General features: G+C 40.6%; 1 protein-coding gene across 3 annotated transcripts in view; it reads right to left on the bottom strand.

The window, feature by feature from the left end:
- The window catches only part of ptenb (phosphatase and tensin homolog B), a 171,356-nt gene that overhangs the window by 3,843 nt on the left and 145,971 nt on the right, over positions 1-21,542 (bottom strand). For all 3 annotated transcript variants that reach the window (XM_078565953.1, XM_078565951.1, XM_078565954.1), the window contains 3 exons: positions 19,311-19,452; positions 16,440-16,606; positions 12,401-12,616 (listed from right to left, as the gene is read on the bottom strand). In XM_078565953.1, coding sequence (XP_078422079.1) covers positions 12,401-12,616; positions 16,440-16,606; positions 19,311-19,452 — 525 coding nt within the window. The remainder of the gene's footprint in view (positions 1-12,400; positions 12,617-16,439; positions 16,607-19,310; positions 19,453-21,542) is intronic.

Below are 21,542 nucleotides of genomic sequence, written 5' to 3'. Positions count from 1 at the left end.
CCTTTGAAGCTTGAACTTGAATGCACTTTCAATCTGGCATTACAGGTATAAAACCATAATATTCTTACTTCAAAATAGTATGCTCCGCACATTTAAATAAAATCACAAGGGTACACAATATGCACAAATCCAGGAACGGTAGTCTAAGCTGTTTAAGTCCCAGCTGTTAAGTCAGGTAAGGACCAGAAACAACTAATATTATCTGAATTGAACTGCAGAAAACTGGTAACAGCTAAATGTCAAATGAGTACAGTAGTAAATGCACGTACAGTTTTATCAGACATGGATTATATTATTGTGGCAGTGTTTGATACAGAACAACAGTGTGGTGGAACAAGTTTGTAAATGAGTAGCCCAGTGGTTGGTACTGGCCTAACAATCCAGAGGTTGAAATTTCGAATCCCACCCTGCTGTAAAGCCAAATTCAAAAAAATCTGGTGATTTGCAGGCCATCACCAGAAAATGACCATGAGAATTTTCCCTTATGTCACAGAAACCCAACTGCCATCCTCACTTGGTCAGGCCTATGTATGAATGCAGTTCCACACCATGTGTTGACATAAAGTATTCGAGCACACCGAGATATGCAATAAATACATTCCAAACAATAAAAGAAATATAAAATGATTATGGTGTCAACTACATATATAGAATTACTGCACAGAAACATACAGTTTGGTCCAATGTGTCAGTGGTTAAAATCCACTGCATCCTCCCAGAGTAATTACATTTTCCACCCTGCCTCCATTTTGCAGTATTCTTTTTTCCCCACCTGTACAAATCAAGCCTCCCCTTAAATGGGTCAACAGTTCCAGCTGGCAGCACAATGCACACTCTCATCACTCTCTGAAATGAAATCCCTTATTTAACCTGATAGTGGCCAACATATTTATGCCCCATTGTTCTGGACTCACCCACATGTAAAAATTACTATGCATGGCTTGGAAGTATTGTGTAATGTATACTCGAGTAATAATTCTTTATGGAACTAAACAGAAAAACATGGCATTTCAGAAAATATTCTGTATATTTCTTGGATATTGAATTTAAGAAACACCTTCAACCTTCCTTAATCTTTGAATGTAAAGCAATCTTCATAAAGGAAGATTCTAAACAAAGTAACTTAGTTACAAGTAAGAAAGTAACTTAGGACACTAACTGCTTTGTACCAGCAAAGCTAGTTAAATGATTTTCCCATATCTTCTATACATAAGGGCTTAATTCTGAATTACAGTTCAGTCCTTGACCAATGAAGATAATGACAAAGTTTAAATAGAGTAGATTGAACACAGATGCAAAGCTTTAATATATACTAGGTCATAAAGAGCACTGTATGGGAGCTGAATTTCTCAGAGGAATACAATACAATACAAATTAGGCAGTTAATGCTCTTCCTCATTCAATCAATCAATCACAACATTCAAATGAATTAAACCAAAAGTAATATGAACAATTAGAGATGAGGGACAGTGACCGAATATTAGGGCAGCAATAATTTGATCAGTTTGGAACTGTCAGACTAAGTTAAAAAATATGCGAGAATGGCTCCATTTTTGCCCAAGAGAATCTGGATCAGTTACAACTAAAAAAACAAAATCACAAATCTATTCAATGATGGGTTTATCCAAGATGCTATCACCAGAAAAACAAATGATTCCTTGAAATAGAGATCTCCATTGTAGCTCCTTGATGGCCCTGTGGAAAAATGAACTGGCAGGTGCCATAAAGACTAGTATGGTCCCAGGTTAATCAGAGGTCTGTGCTGAGTTTCCTGATTTTAGCCACCCCACTCCACAGTGCAACTAGTATCAGTACTCTAGGCCATAAGGGAATATTTCCTGATTTTCTATGTATTAATGTTATGGAGAAAAGTTGATGGCAGCTATAGCCATATTGGGTTTCCTATCCTCACTTGATTTTCTTGGTGAAGTGAGGGGTGGTAAGGAAAGATGGCAAGGTTGAGTAGTGATAGTGGTGGGGCGGGAGCAGGGTAGGAGGTGGAAGAGGAGATGCGATGGCGGAGAGGTGGAGGGAGGCGAGGTGGAAACAATCGTGATTCTTTTGCCAATCTCCTTAACACGAAAAAATTATGGCAAATCATGAGTGTCAGGGATGCCATCTTTGGAAAAGATAGTTTCAATGCTTTTTTTTAAAAAAAGAAGTTCTCTACTTAGTTAAAATATGATTTACCAGTAGTTTAGGCAGGTTGGTGAGAGATTCTGTATCTTTGTTAAAGTCACTGTTGGGACATTGAGTAAAGGATGAATCCAGAGCCAGTCCTTTCCTTAACATAGGTATATTCACAAAACCACAGAGCATAGGCAGTCCTCTTACCCCCACCGCTCGCCCACCTCCCCCCCCTCGCCCAACACTGGTGCAAACCAGTTCTTATATACTTAAGAATAATTCCCTAATCTTTCCCCAATTAGTAACAGTTGCTCTCACTTACAAACTAAAACATACACGGCATTGTAACAGGATTCCAACATTAAAAATCCTAACCCAACAAATTATGATTCCTTAATCTGAAATTCAAATCATGTAGCATGGCAATTAATTGTGGTTTTCCAAAACATTCTTGCATCCTGAAAGTTAACTCTAAAAGTTTGGAAACTTTGATAACTTAAGTAACTAAACTGCCCCATATAATCTCAGATCCAGATGAAGACAAATTCTTTAAGCAATCCAATGGATGTCCACATAAGTGGTGAAAAGGGAAAAATCCAGGGATGGAAAATGTCAACAATGGACAGAATTTTCACTTACAAGTACTGGAATGTTCTCAGGAATCTACAGGGATGTCTCTCCCCCTTGCAGATCCCTAGGCTTCCCTCTTGAATTAAAGGTAAATAATCACCATCTTCATTGCACTAGAAAAAACACAATAATCTAGCAACCTCAGATGGTTTAGCAGCGTCACCATTTTTTATGTCAGAGCCCTGCTTGCTAAGAGCAGTCTGTACCTCTGCAACTGCAAACTTATGTGAAGGCTACTGCTATATAGCTGTGGGATGAAAGCTTTGTTTGAGGAACCTCAGAAGAAGAGAATCCTCTATTAAACTGTTCACAAGCTTTGGGGAATCATGTTAATGGGAGGGCTCCTGATATCATCAGCTCATTATTTGCTAAAGAATCCTTGCCAAATCTGAATTCTGGATGAGTATTGGCAAAATCAGAATTTTAATTGATGACAGCATAACTGCCAAGGTTTACCTCAGTTGTACAACAGTCATTTTGTCAGCTATTATTTTATCCTGCCTGCCGGTTGGTCTTGTAAATAGAATGTAAAGTGGAAGAACTTCTCCCCAAACCCAATAAGGTTATACTTTCTAAATCATCAGTCAGGACAGTCTGATTTGATTTTGAATGCTCTTTTTTAGCTGGATCTCAAGAGCAGTCTGGTCAAAATAATTTCTTTCCAACGTGGAGACAGGAAAAACTTCGAGCTCTCAAGCCATGTCATAGCAAGACTATTAATCTATCCATATAAAAATCTAGCTCAGGCTCTGGAGCTCTTAATTAACCAACTAACAATGTCATGCAGCAATCACTTTGTAAACCAAGAAAATAGTAAACTAAGGCAAACTGTACAGAAAAGCACGGCAAAACATAACATAAAACCAGAGCTGTTAAATGTTTCTCTGTGCATAAAAGAAATGTCACTGACAGGAGAAAAACCAAGGTGTAGTTCAGAATTAGATTGTCACAAGCCATAAAATGTGAAGACTGCCTGATAAATATAGTTCTTATCCATTATCAAACTCTTAAAAGGGGCCATGATGGCAGTATAGAAATTTACACAGGTAATAAAGACTTTATTGTGTTAATACTATTAAAAACTGTTTCTAGGATGCTTGAAGAGAGAAGTCAGGAAAAGTAATTCCAGGTTCCAAGCTCAAATGAATAGCTGAAAATGTATTTTATCAGCTTTACGAAGCCATAAGAATCTATCACAGATAAGGCCTATTGGATAATTGTCAACTGAAGTTGAAAACAAATTGTGACAATGCTTAATTACTGAATAGGATATTTTTTTAATATGCCATATTAATTTTTAAATGGATCAAATGTACAATTATGAAAATTTCCTTCATGTTACAAGGAGGTACGTAATATAAGGAGGATCTTTATCTCGAGATGTAAAGAGGTGTTATATCTGCAAATCTACAGAACCACAGAAATCCACTGCACAGAAACAGAAGAAACAGGTCATTATGTTTGCTCTACCAAAGGGCCGTTATAATCAAAAACTAATCTCACTGCTCCCTTTTCACTCATAAGTCTCTGCTTCAATTTTGCCTTTATTTTTCTGCATTCTTAATTCAAGGAATTACGTTTGTGAGCCCAAAGTGTCACTGTTTATCCACACCCATAAGTCTCCTTCCATTAATATAATGGCTTGCATTTATATAAGTGTTTATAATGTAATGTCCTTCAAAGGAGCATTATCAAATAAAATTTGAAACTGTGCCATGTAAGGAGAAATTAGGATAGATGACCAAAATGCTTGGCCATGAGTTAGTTTTTAAGGAGTGTGTTAAAGAAGGAGGGGTAGGAATTCCAGATATTAGGGCCGAGTCAGCTGAAGATATGGCTGCCAATAATGGAACGATTAAAATTGGGGACAGAATAGGAGAGGCGAGATCTTGAGAGAGTTTGAAGATGTTACAAAGATAGGGAGGGGTGAGGCCCAGGAGGGATTTGAAAACAAGGACGGGAATTTTAAAATCGAGGCATTACCAGACCAGGAGCCAACATTGGACAGTACAGCGGTGATGGGCAAATGGGACTTGGTCTGAGTTAGGATATGGGCAACATGGATGAGCTAATTTTGTAGAGGGTGGAGGATGGAAGCTTGGCCAGTAAAGCATTGGAATAGTCCTGTCTAGAGATAACAAAGGCATGGATGAGGGTTTCCACAAATGAACCTGAACTGCGGCAGAGATGGGCAATGTCATAGAGGTGGAATTAGGTGGCCTTGGTGACGGAGCGAATATATAGTTGGAAGCTCACATACTCCTTTTACTTGTAGTTTCTCCCAAAAGATACTGTCACACAATCCACATTCAACCGCAAAGCCACCTTTCTGCCCATTGGCTAAACATTCTTCTTGAAGCCTTTTACGTAGTTTTTCACTGTTTGCCAAAACTCCTGTTCTTGTGTCATTTTCAAATTTTGAGATTGTACTCCCGATATCCAAATCCAAATCTATGGGCGGAATCGTTCCAGATTTGCACAAAGTGTGGTAGCGGGCAGGGAAAAGTACATTTTACCTGCCAGTCGCAATGGTGGCTTCTTGAGCCGTATCATCCCATTCCACCTCATTAATTATGCATTCGCGGGGAACACACTGACTCACTGGCGGGTAAGCTCGGATATGCCCACCATGTCATGACCTCAGTGCTTCCTCGCTCTGGGTGCCATATTTAAAAAGCACCAGTGTGCATGCCTACTTCAAGTCTTCAGACCAGGACTGCACCAGGCAACAGATGGCCCCGAAAGCAAAGAAGATGGCAACCCCCAAGTTTAGTTACGCCTGCTGGATGCAGTGGAAGGCTGCTGCAATGTCCTCTACCCCCACTCTGGCCGAAGGAGGTCCACCAGAGTCACCAATCTGGCCTGGGAGGTGGTGCTGGCAGCGGTGTTCAGTGCCATTGGAGCACAGAGGAAGTCAACAATTCAGTGCAGGAAGAGGGTGTTTGCTCTCATCTGTTCCACCAGGGTGAGTCAACCATCTCATCACTTTCAACTCTCTCACTGTCAAACCTATCACACATCCACAGGGATTCGCACCTCAAGGGACACCACTACATCTCACACACGCCTTCACACCTCCATCAGGCTCATATCTTCTGGAGCTCGCATCCTCGTCCCATCCATGTCTCTGCTCACCATGTAAACATTCCACGCGGTGCCACGCATCCTGCTCACACTCACTCCATCTGTTTTCATGCAGAAGAAGCTGACTCACAACAACATGGAGAGGCCCCAGGGCGGGGGAAGAGGTGGCCAAAGAGGCCCCAGACCAGGGGGAGGTGGTGGAGAGGCCCCAGACCGGGGGGAGGTGGAGAGGCCCACATTAAGCCCCACACTCACTTTGAGAGCATGCAATCATACTGACTGGTTTGGAGATGGTACGTGCCTGCGGTGACAGTGAGGTCAGCAGTGAACACCCCCATGTGAGAATCCCGCACCATATCATCTCTCTCTCAACGCAGCTAAGAGTGCTCTCTCTCATGGTTTTGACTCTGCTGCCATGCACTAATTATCTCTACTTTGGTTGACAGGGAGCTCTGCCAACCGACTGACACCCTCAGCCAGCCAGTCCCTGAGCTCCATACAGGTCTTCACCTCCACCATTGAAAAGCTGGAAATAAGAAGCCTGAAAGATCTTCCACAGTACTTACCCACACCTTCCACCAGCGCAGAGATACACACCTCAGTGGAACCTAGATTTAGAGCAGGCTCGGGCTCACAATCTGGTGGTCACATGTCTGCAGCAGGAGGGGGCAGATTTAGCCAAGCACCCTGACACTTGGAGGAATGCTGGGGAAGAGGCATCTGTGAGGTCCGAGTCAGATGATGAGCCTCTGGATTCGGCCTTCCAACTCATCATGGAGAGTCAGCAGAAGGCTGGAAAACATCATGCAGAGCTGTTGGAAGCACTCAACAGAGCAGCTCGCGAGTCGGAGGAGTGTGTCCGCTTGCTCTCTGATGAAATAGTGCCCACAAGTGTGCGTGTGGAGGTCTCCATGGGAAGGATGACAGACACTATGGAGACCCCGGTCCAACAGAACATTGAGAAGCAAGCTGACCTGCACTCCATCACGGTTGCCATGGGCGAGTTCTTGCAGTGGCAATGCGAGGGGAAACAGGGCACATCAACTTTCCACCAGGTGCTCCTTCCTCTCAAGAAGTCAGACCGGGGCCCTCGGGCACCTGAAGGCAGGAGGAACTGCAGCTGGACGCCCCTGGGTCATCCACTCAGGAATCTCAGAGACTGTCCTCTGCCTCTGAATACCCTTTGCCTGTGACCCCCTCAAACTCGCCCTCTGTCACCCCAGAGGGAACAGCTGGCCCACAGGAGGATAGCCAAAGCAAGCCGGGGTTCTCAAGGCATCAGCTCTCCAGAGGACTATGCCAAAGTCATCAGAGGCAACATGGTCAACCATTGCACAGACTGTCTCCACCGTGTCCGTAGATGTCAGGGCAGTACCTATAAGAAGTAGTGGGCCTAGAAAAGTTAAGAATTTCTGATCACAAGAGTGAACACATTCTGTCACTTTATAATCTGAAAATATATTCATTTTCACTGAATAATATCTAATGGAGTCTTTCAGCTTCATTTACAGGCTTCCCAAGTCCTCCCCCTGCATCCCCCCTACTAGCAGTTCAACTGCACACAGCCAGACTATGAGTGACTCTGGAGGGAGAAGTGTATGTGTGCGTGTGTGGCAGGTCCTTTTGGAGCCTTGTGCAAGCATTCTCCCACAGATGTGGAGACTTCCTCCATCAAACTCATCTCTATGTCCTGAACATTTTGAATGCTGCCTGCTGGGGTTCTCTTTCAGCTGTCCATCTGAGCTGACCTGCATCTCCACCCACCCACTTATTGCCCTCCCTTGCAGCACCTGTGCCCAACCAACACGAGGTTCCGCTCACTTTTGATTTCGACAATCGTGGTAGTTGTGAAGTTTCTACTCAGCTCTCCTGTACTTTCTCCTCCTCCAGTCACCCATGTCCTTTCCCCCATCACTGTTGACCCCCTCCCCCCCGGCATCACCTTCCACCTCCCCACCATCACCTACCAACCAGAACCCTTTTCTCTCCAGGATGTCCAGGTGAACGTGCACCTACCCCACCTTCCTGAGAATTCTATTCTATCCACATTGACCTCCCTGATCTCCTTCCCACCCAAGGGGTTGTTTATCTGCCTCCAAATCCCCATCAACCATCCTCACCGTCCCTTCTACCGCTACCATGCACCCACACCCTCCAACCCTTTCGGCTCACTCTGTGGCCCCCCATATTCACCATTCCCTCAAGCACGTCCACCCCTCAGTTCGCTCTCCAGGAAGCAGTAATTGACACCACAGACCCCTCCCTTGCACGTTCACCTGGACATCCCCGCCCCCTCATCCAGTACTCCCCCACTCCTGACTCTTTCCCTTCCCCCTTCTGACTCTTCCCCTCCAGACTTCTCCCCTCCCCATCATGTCTTCTCCCCTCCAGACTCCTAGCCTCCAGGCTCCTCCCCAACCCCCTTCAGATCCCTCCCTTCCCCTCCAGATTCCTCCCCTCCCCCCTCTCCAGACCCATCCCTTCCCTCCAGACCATACCCTGCCTTCCCTCCCCCTTCCCAACCAATCCTCTCCCTCCCCACCCCATCCTCCCCTCCCAACCATTCCCCCCTCCGGACTACTCCCCCCAACGCCCTCCTCTCCAGACGCGCCCCGTCAAGACCCCACCGCTCCTCCCGACTCCTCCCCATCCCTCCCTTCCCCCCCCTCTGCTCCCCTCTCCCCATCCCCTCTCTGCTCCCCTCTCCCCATCCCCCTCTGCTCCCCTCCCCTCTGCTCCCACCTCCCGACACCTCCCCTCCTACAAACATCTTCCCCTCCAGATCCCTCCCCATCCCGCTCCAGAACCCTCCCCGCTCCAGACCCCTCCCCTCCTCAACCCAACCTCCACTCCTTCCCTCACATCTTCCTACCCCGACACCTACCTCCCTAGTTTCTGCATTCTCCCCCGTTACACCCTCCTCCCCCTGTACTCCCTCCCCACCTCATCTCCTCCAGCCCCCCAACCCCAAGTACATCTCCCTCGCCTAATCAAACCTAGACCTTCCTCTCCCCCCACCCCCCGACTCGCCAATCATCCAAAGCAGCCAATGGCCAAGGCCGTGATGTCCTGAAGCAGACCCCAGACATCAAATGAGACCTCTTACCATTAGTAAGCTGCTTCACAACAGAGCCATGTCCATGTGAATCCACACAGCATGCGATGCACATGTTCCATCATGGTCCGGTAGCTGCAGGGCTCCAGCATCTTCTGCTCCTCGGATGTCTGCGATGTGAGCAAGGCCCTAATGCTAAGTCCCAACTTCTGCATGTCACACTTGTCCAAACGTGTTCTGGGCTGGCATGTTTTCCCGCTGATGTGTGTGGTAAATATGACATGGAGGGCTGATTCCAGCGAGCAGGCAAGATGATGAGATGCAAATGTACTGAAATTAGGTTCCCGATGTTGGATGGCAGGAAAGACGCCATTGTGGGGCGGCGAGGAATGGCTAACTGGTTTCACAACAACATGAAACCAATTTTTGGCCTTCCTGTTATATTGTTTCCCCCCACCTGCCATGATGCCCGCTGCCAACTGGGGTGTAAAATTCTGGCCTCTATGTGCACAGCATAAAAATGGATCTAGCATGGACCCTTGGGAAACCATTTCCAATGCCTCTGTAAATTCAGGCAATACCCATTTGCCCTAAGCTCTGTTTCCTGTTTGTCAACTAATTTTGTATCCAAGCTGCCTGTGCTTGCTCTTATATTATATGCATGAAATATTTTAATAATGTCTTTTGAGAGACTTTGTCAAATGCCTTTGAAAATTCACATACACTACACGTACTACAGTCCCTGTCTCTATCCAATTAGCCTTTTCAAACAGCTAACTTTGTCAAGCACATCATGTTATCTAAATTGGTTAATCCATAAATTTCTAAATGTTTACTAACTTTATCTCCAATGAAAGGTTATCTGCAAATGATATTAGACTAACTCATCTATAGTTCCCTACTGTATTCTACTCTTCCTTTTTGAGCTAGGTTGAACATCCGTTGCTCTCTGGTCCCACTGCACTAATTGCATTTTAAGTTAGACTAAAAAAAATCCTGCATCTCAGAAAAGGTAGGGGCTTGCCAGCTTAAAGCGGGTGGAAGATGCCAAAAATCTAAATGCAGGTGAGAATTTTCTACCACCCAACATCAATTTCTCAGAAAAAAACAGGAGTGTCTTGAAAGTAGAAGAATTTTATTGACATTCATGATCGACAGCACTGAGCTTGACATTTGTGAGCCCCTCCTCAATATAAATGTGACATGAGGCATAATAGGTAGTCACCTTAAGCTGCATTCCAAAGGTTCCAGTCCATCAAATTGGTGTATGCAGAGTTATTATGGTTCATTCTGGATATTTATTACTTGGTTCAGCCTTTTTAGTTAGGCACAGTTTAGTGAAACAATGAAACGTTAGACTTTATCGCAACTTAGCCAGTGAAAGAAGGCCTTGAGGACGATATTTTGTGGATGATAGTTTAGTGTTTTTATTTTATGGAACTTAGTTTATTGTACTTTTATGTTTTCAATGATAATTTATACAGCCATATTGGAATTGCCTCTGTGTAATCGCATAATAGTCCTAAAAAGCTGGTCCAGGGCACCTGATCACCTTGGTTTTATTTGCACTTCTATTTCTTTTTCACTGGTTTGTTCTGTTCGAATTTTGTGAACTTGCAGTTAAAGAAAGGCCAATTCTTTGTGTTTTCTCATTGGTGGTTAAACCTAATGTAGAATACCAAGATCTGTAACTATTTTAAGACAATTGGCAAAAAAGCAGGGAAGAGGGAAGAGATGAAGATGTCTCTATTTTGCGCAGTGAGTTATGACGACCTGGAATGGACTAACTGAAAAGGTGATGGGAGCAGATTCAATAGTTATATAGCTTGAAAAGGGAAAACTTGCAGAGGTATGGGGAAAGAGAAGGGGAGTGGGACTAACTGGATAGCTTTTCCAAAGAGCCGATAAACGGCATGATAGAAGCATAGGATCTTACAGCACAGAAGGAAGACTATGAATCGGCAGCTTGAGATATAGGTACATTTTTGGGAACATTAATTTTAATTTTATGTGTTGCAATGACGCTCTATGATTTTTACCTATGCACTTCACAGACAAAAAGCTTGGAAACTCCTCGACTGCATATTTAGCACAAGTCAAGATGGTGGCTGAATTACATTTTGAATAATTTGATTATGGTTAGCTAGTTTTACAATTGTTGTTGTTTTATAGTTGAGACTTCAGAATTGTGAAGAATTCATACTCCATTTGAGGATATCAACATGAGTTAATGATTTGACATGATTTGTTCCTTTTTCATATGATACTGATTCAATCAGGTACAATTGCAACAGACATGTCTAACAAGCAACACTTTCAAGAGTGACACATATTTTCCCTGTGTACTAGATGCAAGAGATTTAACTATTTTCTACAGTTAGCAAATACATTGGAATGGGATACCAGACAAAAATCACCCTTCCAAGTATTTGAGATCATTTACAGACTGAAAAAGCTTGCAAGTGTCTGAAAATTGTCCTTAAATCGTAAGTTATTTATTAAGTGCAAATCAATGTACAACAAAATTAAATTTCTAATGGCCCCAAGAGCTGTACAAATGTATATGAGCTTTGTGAACGAATAATCTATATGGAATAGTTAACATCAAGTTGAGTGGCTAATTTCTCAATTTACTAAGAGGCTAAAAAGCATGTGGCAGAAAAGCATAGTGAATTTTGTTGGAACAAACCAAAATTCCAGGACAATGCAAGTAATTGTGATAAAAGCAAAAAACTGCAGATGCTGGAAATCCAAAACAAAAACAAAAATAAAAATACCTGGAAAAACTCAGCAGGTCTGGCAGCATCTGCGGAGAGGAACACAGTTAACGTTTCGAGTCCGTATGACTCTTTAACAGTAATTGTGATGCCTACTTACTATTTTCAGTGGAGAGCAATTGAGAAAATTAATATAGCATAAACAAACACCTAAAGTTTCAAGTTTGTGATATGTGCTCAAAGGAAATTGCAAAACAGATAAGTAGTGATATTGAAAGCTTGCAGTTTTTACTTGGTCAGGGATTAACAAGAATCATTCTTCAATAATCCCATATGTGGCCAAAACTGATTTATCTAGTACAATTCCACACAAACACTCACCATGGAGGTGCCAACCAACTGATCATACAATTAATAGCAAAAGAATAACCCTACTACTTTTGTGGTTAAGAATTTATTCATTTCCTGTCCTGTTACCTGGTGCATACATTACTAGGTAATGAGTGATTTCTGCAAGAAAAATAATCCTGGCAGATAAGACACAAAACTACAAAATTAGGCTGATCTTAGAATATCAGTTTCGTACCAAAAATCTAAAATGATGAGCCAAGATTCTACAAATTCAAAAAGATCAGGTATTCAGTAACCAATGGTCAACAAGCTACTAAAACACAAGAGGTTTCTATATTAATAAGTACAAAATCATTTGGCACCAACTGCAAAGTTCAATAAAAGTATAATATTACACTTTCCATTTTCTACATTTTATACAGAACTATTTACTGACCTTGAAATTTGGTGAGAAGTATCTGTTGGCCTTGTCTTTATTTGCCTTGTCAAGTTCATTTTTAGTCAATGTGAGGGCCAGATATTCCTTGTCATTATCTGTACGCCAACCATCGTCATCCTTGTCTGTAACTATGCTGCCATTTTCTACTTTATCTAAGTTCTCATTTGGTTGTGGGATGAAGAACGTATTTATCCAGAAATGGAACATTTTATCCTGAAGAAAAGAAAATAACCCATAAATCTCATTTAATATTAATAGAGTCCGGTCTCCATTATAAGAAATAGTTTGCTCCATTTAAGCCATACTCTGGCTGAATGCGATCCCAATATTGAGTCCTTAGCCTTAAAAAAAGACCCAGCAGTGATACAGAAGCAGTGGGGCAATCACTGGTCTGTTAGGTGGTGAGGAAGAAGGATTTGAGAGGAAAACCATGTTTGAATCCTGTTCAAGATGTTGGCAATATACGAGAGGCAAATTTCTTGCATACTTAATAACTTGCTCTACGTAAGCTCTGAAGCTCAATTCTCAAGTTGAATTCAAAAAAGTATTAAATACTGTTTCCAAAGGGCAATTTCGGCTTCCGAAAGTGTGGGAAGTAGATAATGATTGCACATCTTTTAGATGTCTGAATAAATTTTCTTACTGCACTGGGGAAAGGCACCAAAGAAAAATGCATCTGGCTATTAGGAATAGAACAATTAAAACCAGGCATAAATGATTGAAAGAGTTACTAACTGAAATTTTAAAGTGCTGTAATGAATTAAAATGTACTCATACAGACCTGGTAGAAGATTGGCTGCAGATGCTGCATGTCCTGGAGGAGAGAAAATGCAAGGAAAGGAGGAGCAAAACAAAACAGTACTTTTGATTGTTTTAAGTAATGAGGAACTGATGAAATGGGGGATTGCAAGCAAAATAAAGGAACCAATCCAAAACATTTCCTCAAAAGCTCAGCAAGTGTATTACCAAGTTACCCAGCTAGATTCAACTTTCACTCTGTGTCAAGTTAGCTGATCTCAGCCAAAAAGGTGTCAGAGGTACTACAGTATACCTCAGTGGATCAAGGTTAAGGAAGAGAAAATCATCCAGCACCACTCCCAACTGCTATCCAGCAACTTTTACTGAAAAGGCATAGGTATGGGCATTGGGGGGAAAAAAAAGATTAAGCACAAATATGAACCTCTTGCATTCAAATGGCCTGCTGAGACTCAAGGCACAGAACTGCACATGACTAATAGGCAATTGGGTGAATTATCTCAGGAATCTGTGCTTGTGGAATGGCACTTCAGCAATGTCTTCAGATTGGGAGTAAGACAACTGATGAACAAAAAATGAAAACCTTTTTCCTTCTTCCTGTTGATAAGCAGCTTACATGGTAGGGAAAATATAAAAACTGTCAGATTAATATATTATGCACCCACCTAACCCTCACACCAATTCCAAATTGCAAATAAAAGTTACAAAATTAGATTCCTTGTTTAGGTCAATTACATAAGTCATAGAATCAATTAAAATTATCAGTAAGTGCCATGGTGAAGGATTCCCTCTGTATACTATGTGTATAGAAAACATTCATAAATAAAACCAATTTGTAAATGATGCTTTTGCAGTTTTGTTGAACATAGCAGAGAAATTCTCTTCTATAGAAGGTAGTAGCCAGCTATGGCCACTAAACTGTTTTCAGAACAGCACCAAACTATGATAAATAAATTTAACGCTGCTGGTCCTCAACTTAATTTTCATATTATTCTTACGAACTATAACGATGCTGAGTGGAAGGCAAGCTACACCTGGCAATTTTGACTGCGATATTCTATATTATCAGCCTATACACCTCACAAAAAAGCTGATTGCGTAAATTAGTTGAGGTATGTTAGTGTTGAAGAATGGAATACTTTTCATTTCAGACACCCAGGATCAGCATTAAGCACTCCCAGCTCCAGCAAAGCAGTTAGATGCAAACTTCCAACCAGTCAATAGTCCCAACCTCAAGAGCACCCATCTTTTTTCCATTTCCTGTATCAGCTTCCCTGTGGCATCAATGATTGCAAGTGCTAAATTTTGAGCTGTTTGTTCTACAGCTACAAGAAACTGGATAATGCATGCCAAAACTTATTTAAGGACCCAATTTAAATTTAAAGTTAATGGCTGTTGCTTGAATTGGAGAAGTTGGAGGGTTAGAAGTGGGTCAGTGTTGGGCCCTCATTGGTTTTCAATATAACCGATGATTTGAACTGGGGCATGTCAAGTACTAAATTGAAATTTACTGATTACATAAGAGCAGGTGGCTTGGCAAACAGCAAGGAGGACAATCAGTTTAGCGAAAACAGACATGTACATATGTTACAGAAAGGAAATAAAAGCAAGAGTTTATAGTATAGATACAGATCATCAGGAATGAGACTACAGTTATGAGGAGACTTGAGATATTAGGAGTATTTCCAATGAAGCAGAGAAAGCCAAGAGGAAATTTAATAGAGGTTTGAAGCAGAGGAAGATATAAGGTTACAAGGAGATAGCAGGGCACCAATATTAGTAATATATTGTTCAAGCAATCAGGCAAAGCAGACCTGATAGATCGAATGGCCTACTTCTGTGCTTATATATTTTAGCAGTTTTATGGTTACTAGCAAGCTAAAAGAAGAGGCTGTCATCCTATTACTTTGAACCCAGGTACCAAGACTAAAGTCCTGTGTATGACTCATTTCAGTACCCAGTTCTCCTATTTATTGCACAGAAACATTATACATACAACCGTAAACCTGAAGTATTAAGTTTTAATTTTCCTTATTATAAAAACCCATCCAGTCATGCAAAACAAAGTCAGATGATAACCCGCCAGGTGTAATGGTGACAATAGAAGACACTAGAAATTAACTAAAATTGGTTGACTAATACACTCTAAAAGCATATTACAACTTGTCCAAACATTTGAAAATCTATTATCCTTCATTTTTGATCATGTCAAAGATTTAATTTGCTGCACCAGGATTTAAGCTGATACCCAAAACCGATTAGTGGTTTGGAAATATTTATACTTTAATTCTTACATGTGTAGGAGCCATTTCATCTGATTGCGATAAACAGGATGGGGCAACTTATCAAGGAATGACATTCCTCTATTTGGCACGTAAATATCATATCTCAAATTGACCTGTTTGCTTATATGACCATAACAATTTTCACAGTTCTAGGTCACAAGTAACTTAAAACTCAGATGTTGAGTTAGTTTTCATCAAAAGCCATTTTGTCAATGTGATTCATGCTTCCAAAATGGTTAGTTTATTAAGGAAAGTAAAAGAATGCAGATAAGTGTTTTTCTTTTTTGAAAAACATGTTATAATGTATTCAGAGCAACAGTTAAATAACATTACAGTTAAACGTAAATACAGAAGGGACGAAATTGCAAGAAAAGACACTGCAAGCAGATTTTAGCTTTAGTTGTACAGGCTTCATTGTACAATAGTAGAACTATAATAGGCAAGGGCACATTTTCATTATGAAAGTTTATGCTAGACAATGTTTGAGACAAAACTTTACAATGGCCTGTTCTTGTCATTGTAGCACCCCAGGAGTTAAACAGATGTGCAGCAACAATTAACTGGATATACTTTAATACGTTCTGATGAAAAGTCATTGACCTGAAACGTCAACCGTTTCTCACTCTACAGATGCTACCAACCCGGCTGAGTAGTTCCATAGTTTTCTGTTCTCATTTCAGATTTCCAGCACCTATAGTATTTTGTTTTTATAATTTGTACACATTGTTTGCAAAATAGATTCAATCTCAGTTAGTGTTGTGTTTGACTGTTGAATGCCTTTGGTGATGGAATATCGGGAGTGGAAATCAAACAGTTGAAATTAGTCAAGTGTTATTATTCTTTACATTTCTGCTCATTTTTTTCAAAAAGGTTACTGAAGGCAAGACTTCCTCTTGCACTGCACTTTACAGACTAAAGCTTGTGTCCTTGCTGTATACCAAGATATTTACACTCTTAGTTCTATTAAAATGGCTCCAGATCTAGTGAAAACAAACCTTTTTCATCATCTTGTTCTGTTTGTGGAAGAATTCCACTTTAATATCTCCACACACTGGTAGAGGTTGAGGAAAATCAAAATACATATATTTGTCTTCACGCCTGGTCGGTCCCAAAGGGGAAGTGAAGATCTTCACCTTCAGCTGTGAAACCACAAACATAGGATCTAAGAGAGAACAAAAGAGTTTTAGCTTTTCAGTTCTAGCAAAGAAAGGGAAATATTCACTAAAACGTTCTTTAAGTAGCTAAACTGTAAAATTTATAATGCAGCTCAGTGTAAACGAAAAATCTGATGGCTTCAGGTGACAATTTAAATGTTCAGAGCCATAACATAATCTATTCTTCAATAACTATGCTACAAATTGGTATAAAAGATCCTCCCTTAATCGTATACTGGTTTCCTTTTGTAAATGAGCACGCTTTGAAGGGTCACATTAATTGAGAATTAATAATTCAGAGATTCATGTGGAAATGAAATTCATTACATAGAAATTTTAATTTGACCTGTACATTTCAAGGCATTAGCCAGACAAGAAGGCAAAATGATACTGCTGTCAGTGGCACATGATCTTGAAACTTAAAGGGTTTATCTCAAAGCATTCAAAGTTGAAAATTCTGCTTCAATAGTCCTGTTACTGCCTACTTCCACCTCTTACCCCAAGTCAGGATCTTGCTTCCTAACGGTCCTTAGTGGGAGATGCAGAAGCATTGAGTACTGTCCCCATGAAGCACCAAACTTAAAAAATGGTTGTACAACTTCAAAAGGAAATCAATCAGGTAGCAATTTGAGCACCCTGTCACAGCTTCATGAACTTTCATTCATACGGGTTCAATTAATGCTTTTTAAAAAAAAAATAACATTTTATATGGGGAAAATGCCTTTTATTTGTCGGATGGGGGTGAAAGCTCATTCCACACCAATTGGATGAAAATGTTTGCTGCCATGCTTTTGACATGAAGTAAGGGCAGTGCAACCCTGGATGATCATAAGAATGGGTCATGGCAGAAAATTGCCCATCATCCTATATAAATTGACAAGCTCAGAGAAGCCAAAAGGATATCTGCCTGCAAGTGGAAAAATTCAATTTGTTTGGAGAGTAGTAGATATTCTTCTCAAACTGGAGCTAAGGTCCATTGATTTGTGGCAGTAGAAAGGAAGTACACCTAATTGGGTACGCTATTCCTGAATACTGAACGACCCCACTTTTTTTAAAGTAATAATACGGTGGAGTTTTCTGTTGCTTTAGTGGTATTAGGCAATAGAGAGCTGTATTCCCGCTCTGTCCAAATTAGCATCTCTCAATTAAGGCAGTAAAAAGGGCATGTTAACTGACTTTCCTGGACCAGGGATGGACAGAAGAAGAAAGAAAAACATAGGCCAGAATTTTATGGAGCTTGAGTTGGCAATCTGAACTCGAACAAAATCGCAAGAGAAGATGTCAGGCGCATGTCCTGACGACATGGCGCCCTCACACAATATTACGGTTGGCAGGAATTGGAAGTGCGCTTGCCGCCAATTAAAAGAGCAATTGAGTCCATTAAACATGCAGTTGTCCCAAATTTTACATGGCCCAAGCTCTTTTACGCTTGGCACATGGGCCAATTGGCCAGGTGACGTTCATGTATTTTCACCATTCTCGATCCAGGGCCGGATAAAAAGCCCGAATATGTTTGAGGTTTGATGATTCATGAGTATTGCTGTCAGTTGTTTGTTGTGTCATTATAGTTTGGGGCATTTTATTCTACAAAGCCAGCATTCTATCGGGAAAATGAAGCCTTGTTTCGAGTTTTAAGATTTGTTTCATGCTGGCCAGCAGTTAATTGGCTTGCCATCGTGAAATTGCTGTCGGGGGCCGATGGAGGGTGGGAGCATATTTCACACTCGCTTCCGGTCACACCGATCGTGCTCCCGTGCCAAGCGTAAAATTCAGGCCATACTTTTGCTTCTGACTGCACCTAGTGATTCCCTGCTCGATAAGGAGTATGTGAAACAGAAGAAGCTTGGTAGTGGCACATCTCATATCAAAATGGCCTGTCAACTCTCCAGCTTCATTTATGAATACTGGCCACTTGGTTAGACACCAGGAGCAATACCAATGCTCAAAAAAACTATTCATCAAAACAAGCCCTTCCCAGAAGAGCAGCGGAGGTGGGGGGAGGTGGGCAGGGTGAATTGGGCAAGAACGGTAAGTTGATTAATTATTTTTGGTTTCTGACCTACAATTTGCTTAGTATTGAAATGCAATTTGATGACAAACTTATCTAATTTGAGTAGCATGAAAGGACATTCTACGAGTGTTGATCAAAACATGAAAATACCAAGAATTATTTTCAGTTCATCATATTCATACAATCTCTGAAAATCTTCACAGTTAACAGATTTTAGTTTGATAAATACTAATCACTTTAACGAAGTACATTTTTGCACCCAGCCCCACCAAACTCACACCTCACCAAGAGCTGGTCAACTGAATTAAACAATCAGCTCTGCAGATAACATCATACAGTAGCATCCAGTTCAAACTTTCTGGTTCTATTCTCTCAATATAGATTCCAGGGAGATTCTATTTAGCAGCATAAATGATCCTTTGAGAATTTTAAATTTTTTTTTTTTTACAAATTTTGACTTAAAAAAACATAGTCCAAACAGATATTAAGAAAGCATATTTGACCATTAGTTAGAAATATCAGTTGAAAATATTTGTCCTAGATGCAGTTATAATACACTAAAGTACAGCTCAAACCATTTGCAGTATTATACTGTCCATCTGCCTGATCAACAGCAAACTGAAACAGCAATATACTATTACAATTTTCTGTCCCTTTCCAACAAATATATATATTGCTAAAAATAGTAAAACAAAACTTACTGCATGTTCCACCACTGAACATTGGAACCGTTTCAAACTGCATCTTGTGAAACAATAATGCCACTGGTTTGTAATCCAATCTGTGCTTCAAAAGGTAGCTGTAATAATATACATAACGCCTCTGGCTGGGAATTGTTACGCCCTAAAAAAAAGTAAAATATATACGTGGATACTGTTCAATGCTACAGTATAATTGCTTTGAACAGCTCAGTTTCTAGTAGCCAGTTTACTTCAATTCCTGGCAACAAAAGCATTAGAGATGCCTGGATATACATTGTAGTTTCAGAACAGCAATTAGCAGTGACTAATTTTGCATTGCAACAATATGGATACAAATCCACCGGCATTTTATATGACATGCAACCAAAATGTCTGGTAATATATTTTAACTATGGCATGTTGAATCATTTATAGTGGTAGGATTCCAAGGCCCACAGGCTCCGTTTACTAAATTTACACCAGTATATCTGCTGGCAGCAATTACACTTCAATTATTACAAGGACAAGTCCACAATAATTCAAGAACATTGGTTTATTCTAATGCATTGGGCATTTAAAAACTTACTAAGGATAACATAAATAACCAAACATTGAAAAAGTCACAACCCATTTGCCCATTCCTCAAAAATCTATGGAACTGCCTCAATATCCTTTACACATACTTCAAACCTATTTTTTATCTTCTGATTTTCTACATTAAGTTCCGAATTTGCTCAGCCTAATATTCTGAACATTTTATATTCCCAAAGCAAATTTAATATTTTCTTTAGCATTAATTGCATCCTGTAGCATTTTAATCTTCAAAGCCACCATTCTCTAGGGAAACTGAAGTCTTGTTTCAAGTTTTAAGATAGTAGAGTCTAGGCAACAGTGACCTCAACAGTGTGTAGTCAAGATGCCTGGAGATTAATCATGCTGCAGCCACATTGCCCTCTGCTCTCTTACCCACCTTAACTCCACTTGTATTCATATGGATCCTAACATCTCATTAACAGCTATTCCACAACTGCCATGAGTGACCAACTTTGTCTGCTCCCATTCCAGACTGACTGAACCTCCCCATTACTTATAAGCAGCTTTCCTACTTCACACTACCAACAAACTACCTCTTCTGTCCTATCTGATTTCCATCTACAGTTCACTTAAGATTAACAGAAGAGATCTTCTATTTGGCTCTTTCCATCAAACCCTCTTGCCTTCCTTCTACTAAGGAGAATGTCCCTGCTTTAATTTGTGGAAAGGGAAGCTGTTTAGTTGATACCACACCACTTATAATAGAACAATGACAATCATTCTCCACACAGAGAGAACACATCTCTTCATCTGAGTAAAGAGATGAAAGCTGGATACTGTCTCAAAAAATACTCCTAATGTTTGTGTTACTTATTTTACTCATTATCCCCAACACAATGAAATTGTGTTCACCTTTTTCAATTCACAGAATAACAAAGGAACAAAGAGCATTAACAGCTATTCCCCAACATGACCACAGTTGAGCTAAAACCTTTCCTTACTATAGATACACACAACAGATTTCCAGCAGTTGTCAGTGGTAGTAACCAGGAACCCGAAACTCAATGAATTTTCCTCCTACCTTGCTGACCATGCTGATGCCTATCATTTTTTTAAAAAGATTTTCATTTCCAAGTGAATATTAAATTACCCTCCTTCTAAAGATCCTTAGCAAGCAAAAATCCCAAGCTGATTTTAATATACCGTGAATAAGAGAGTTCATGAAATAGAAAAATATCCTACCTTGATCTATATGTGTAAGCAATAAATAGATGTTGAATAGGAGAAATAGCCATTTTAATTCCCTTATACCAAATAGGTTATGTGCAGATTTCTTTTCAAGTAAATTTGCATGTTTTGGGAATTATAAAGGATAAAATGATGGCACTTTCCTCTATCCCATGTGAGCTCCCTCTGTTCACATGTCATTATTTTGAAGATCTAAACAGGAACCAATTACATCAGGCTCTCTGTGACATGGAAATCAATGAGAAAACGCGCACAAATACTTAGCTCTACAATGTGACAGTTGAACTTATGTCACTGCACCATTTCAAACTGTATGAAGGCAACAGAGTTCAGCTGCAATTTGGCAAATAGATGCAGCATTATTGCCAAAAGGCATATAAATACAGCAAACTCATCACAGTTGGAGAGTAACAGCTTCAGTTGTAATGTCACACACATTCATTATTCTCATGCAAAATGGGGCTTGATCAG

Source organism: Cetorhinus maximus, chromosome 20, assembly GCF_964194155.1.
Source record: "Cetorhinus maximus chromosome 20, sCetMax3.hap1.1, whole genome shotgun sequence".
NCBI classification, from domain to species: Eukaryota; Metazoa; Chordata; class Chondrichthyes; order Lamniformes; family Cetorhinidae; genus Cetorhinus; species Cetorhinus maximus.
This window is presented reverse-complemented; position numbering and strand designations above follow the sequence as displayed.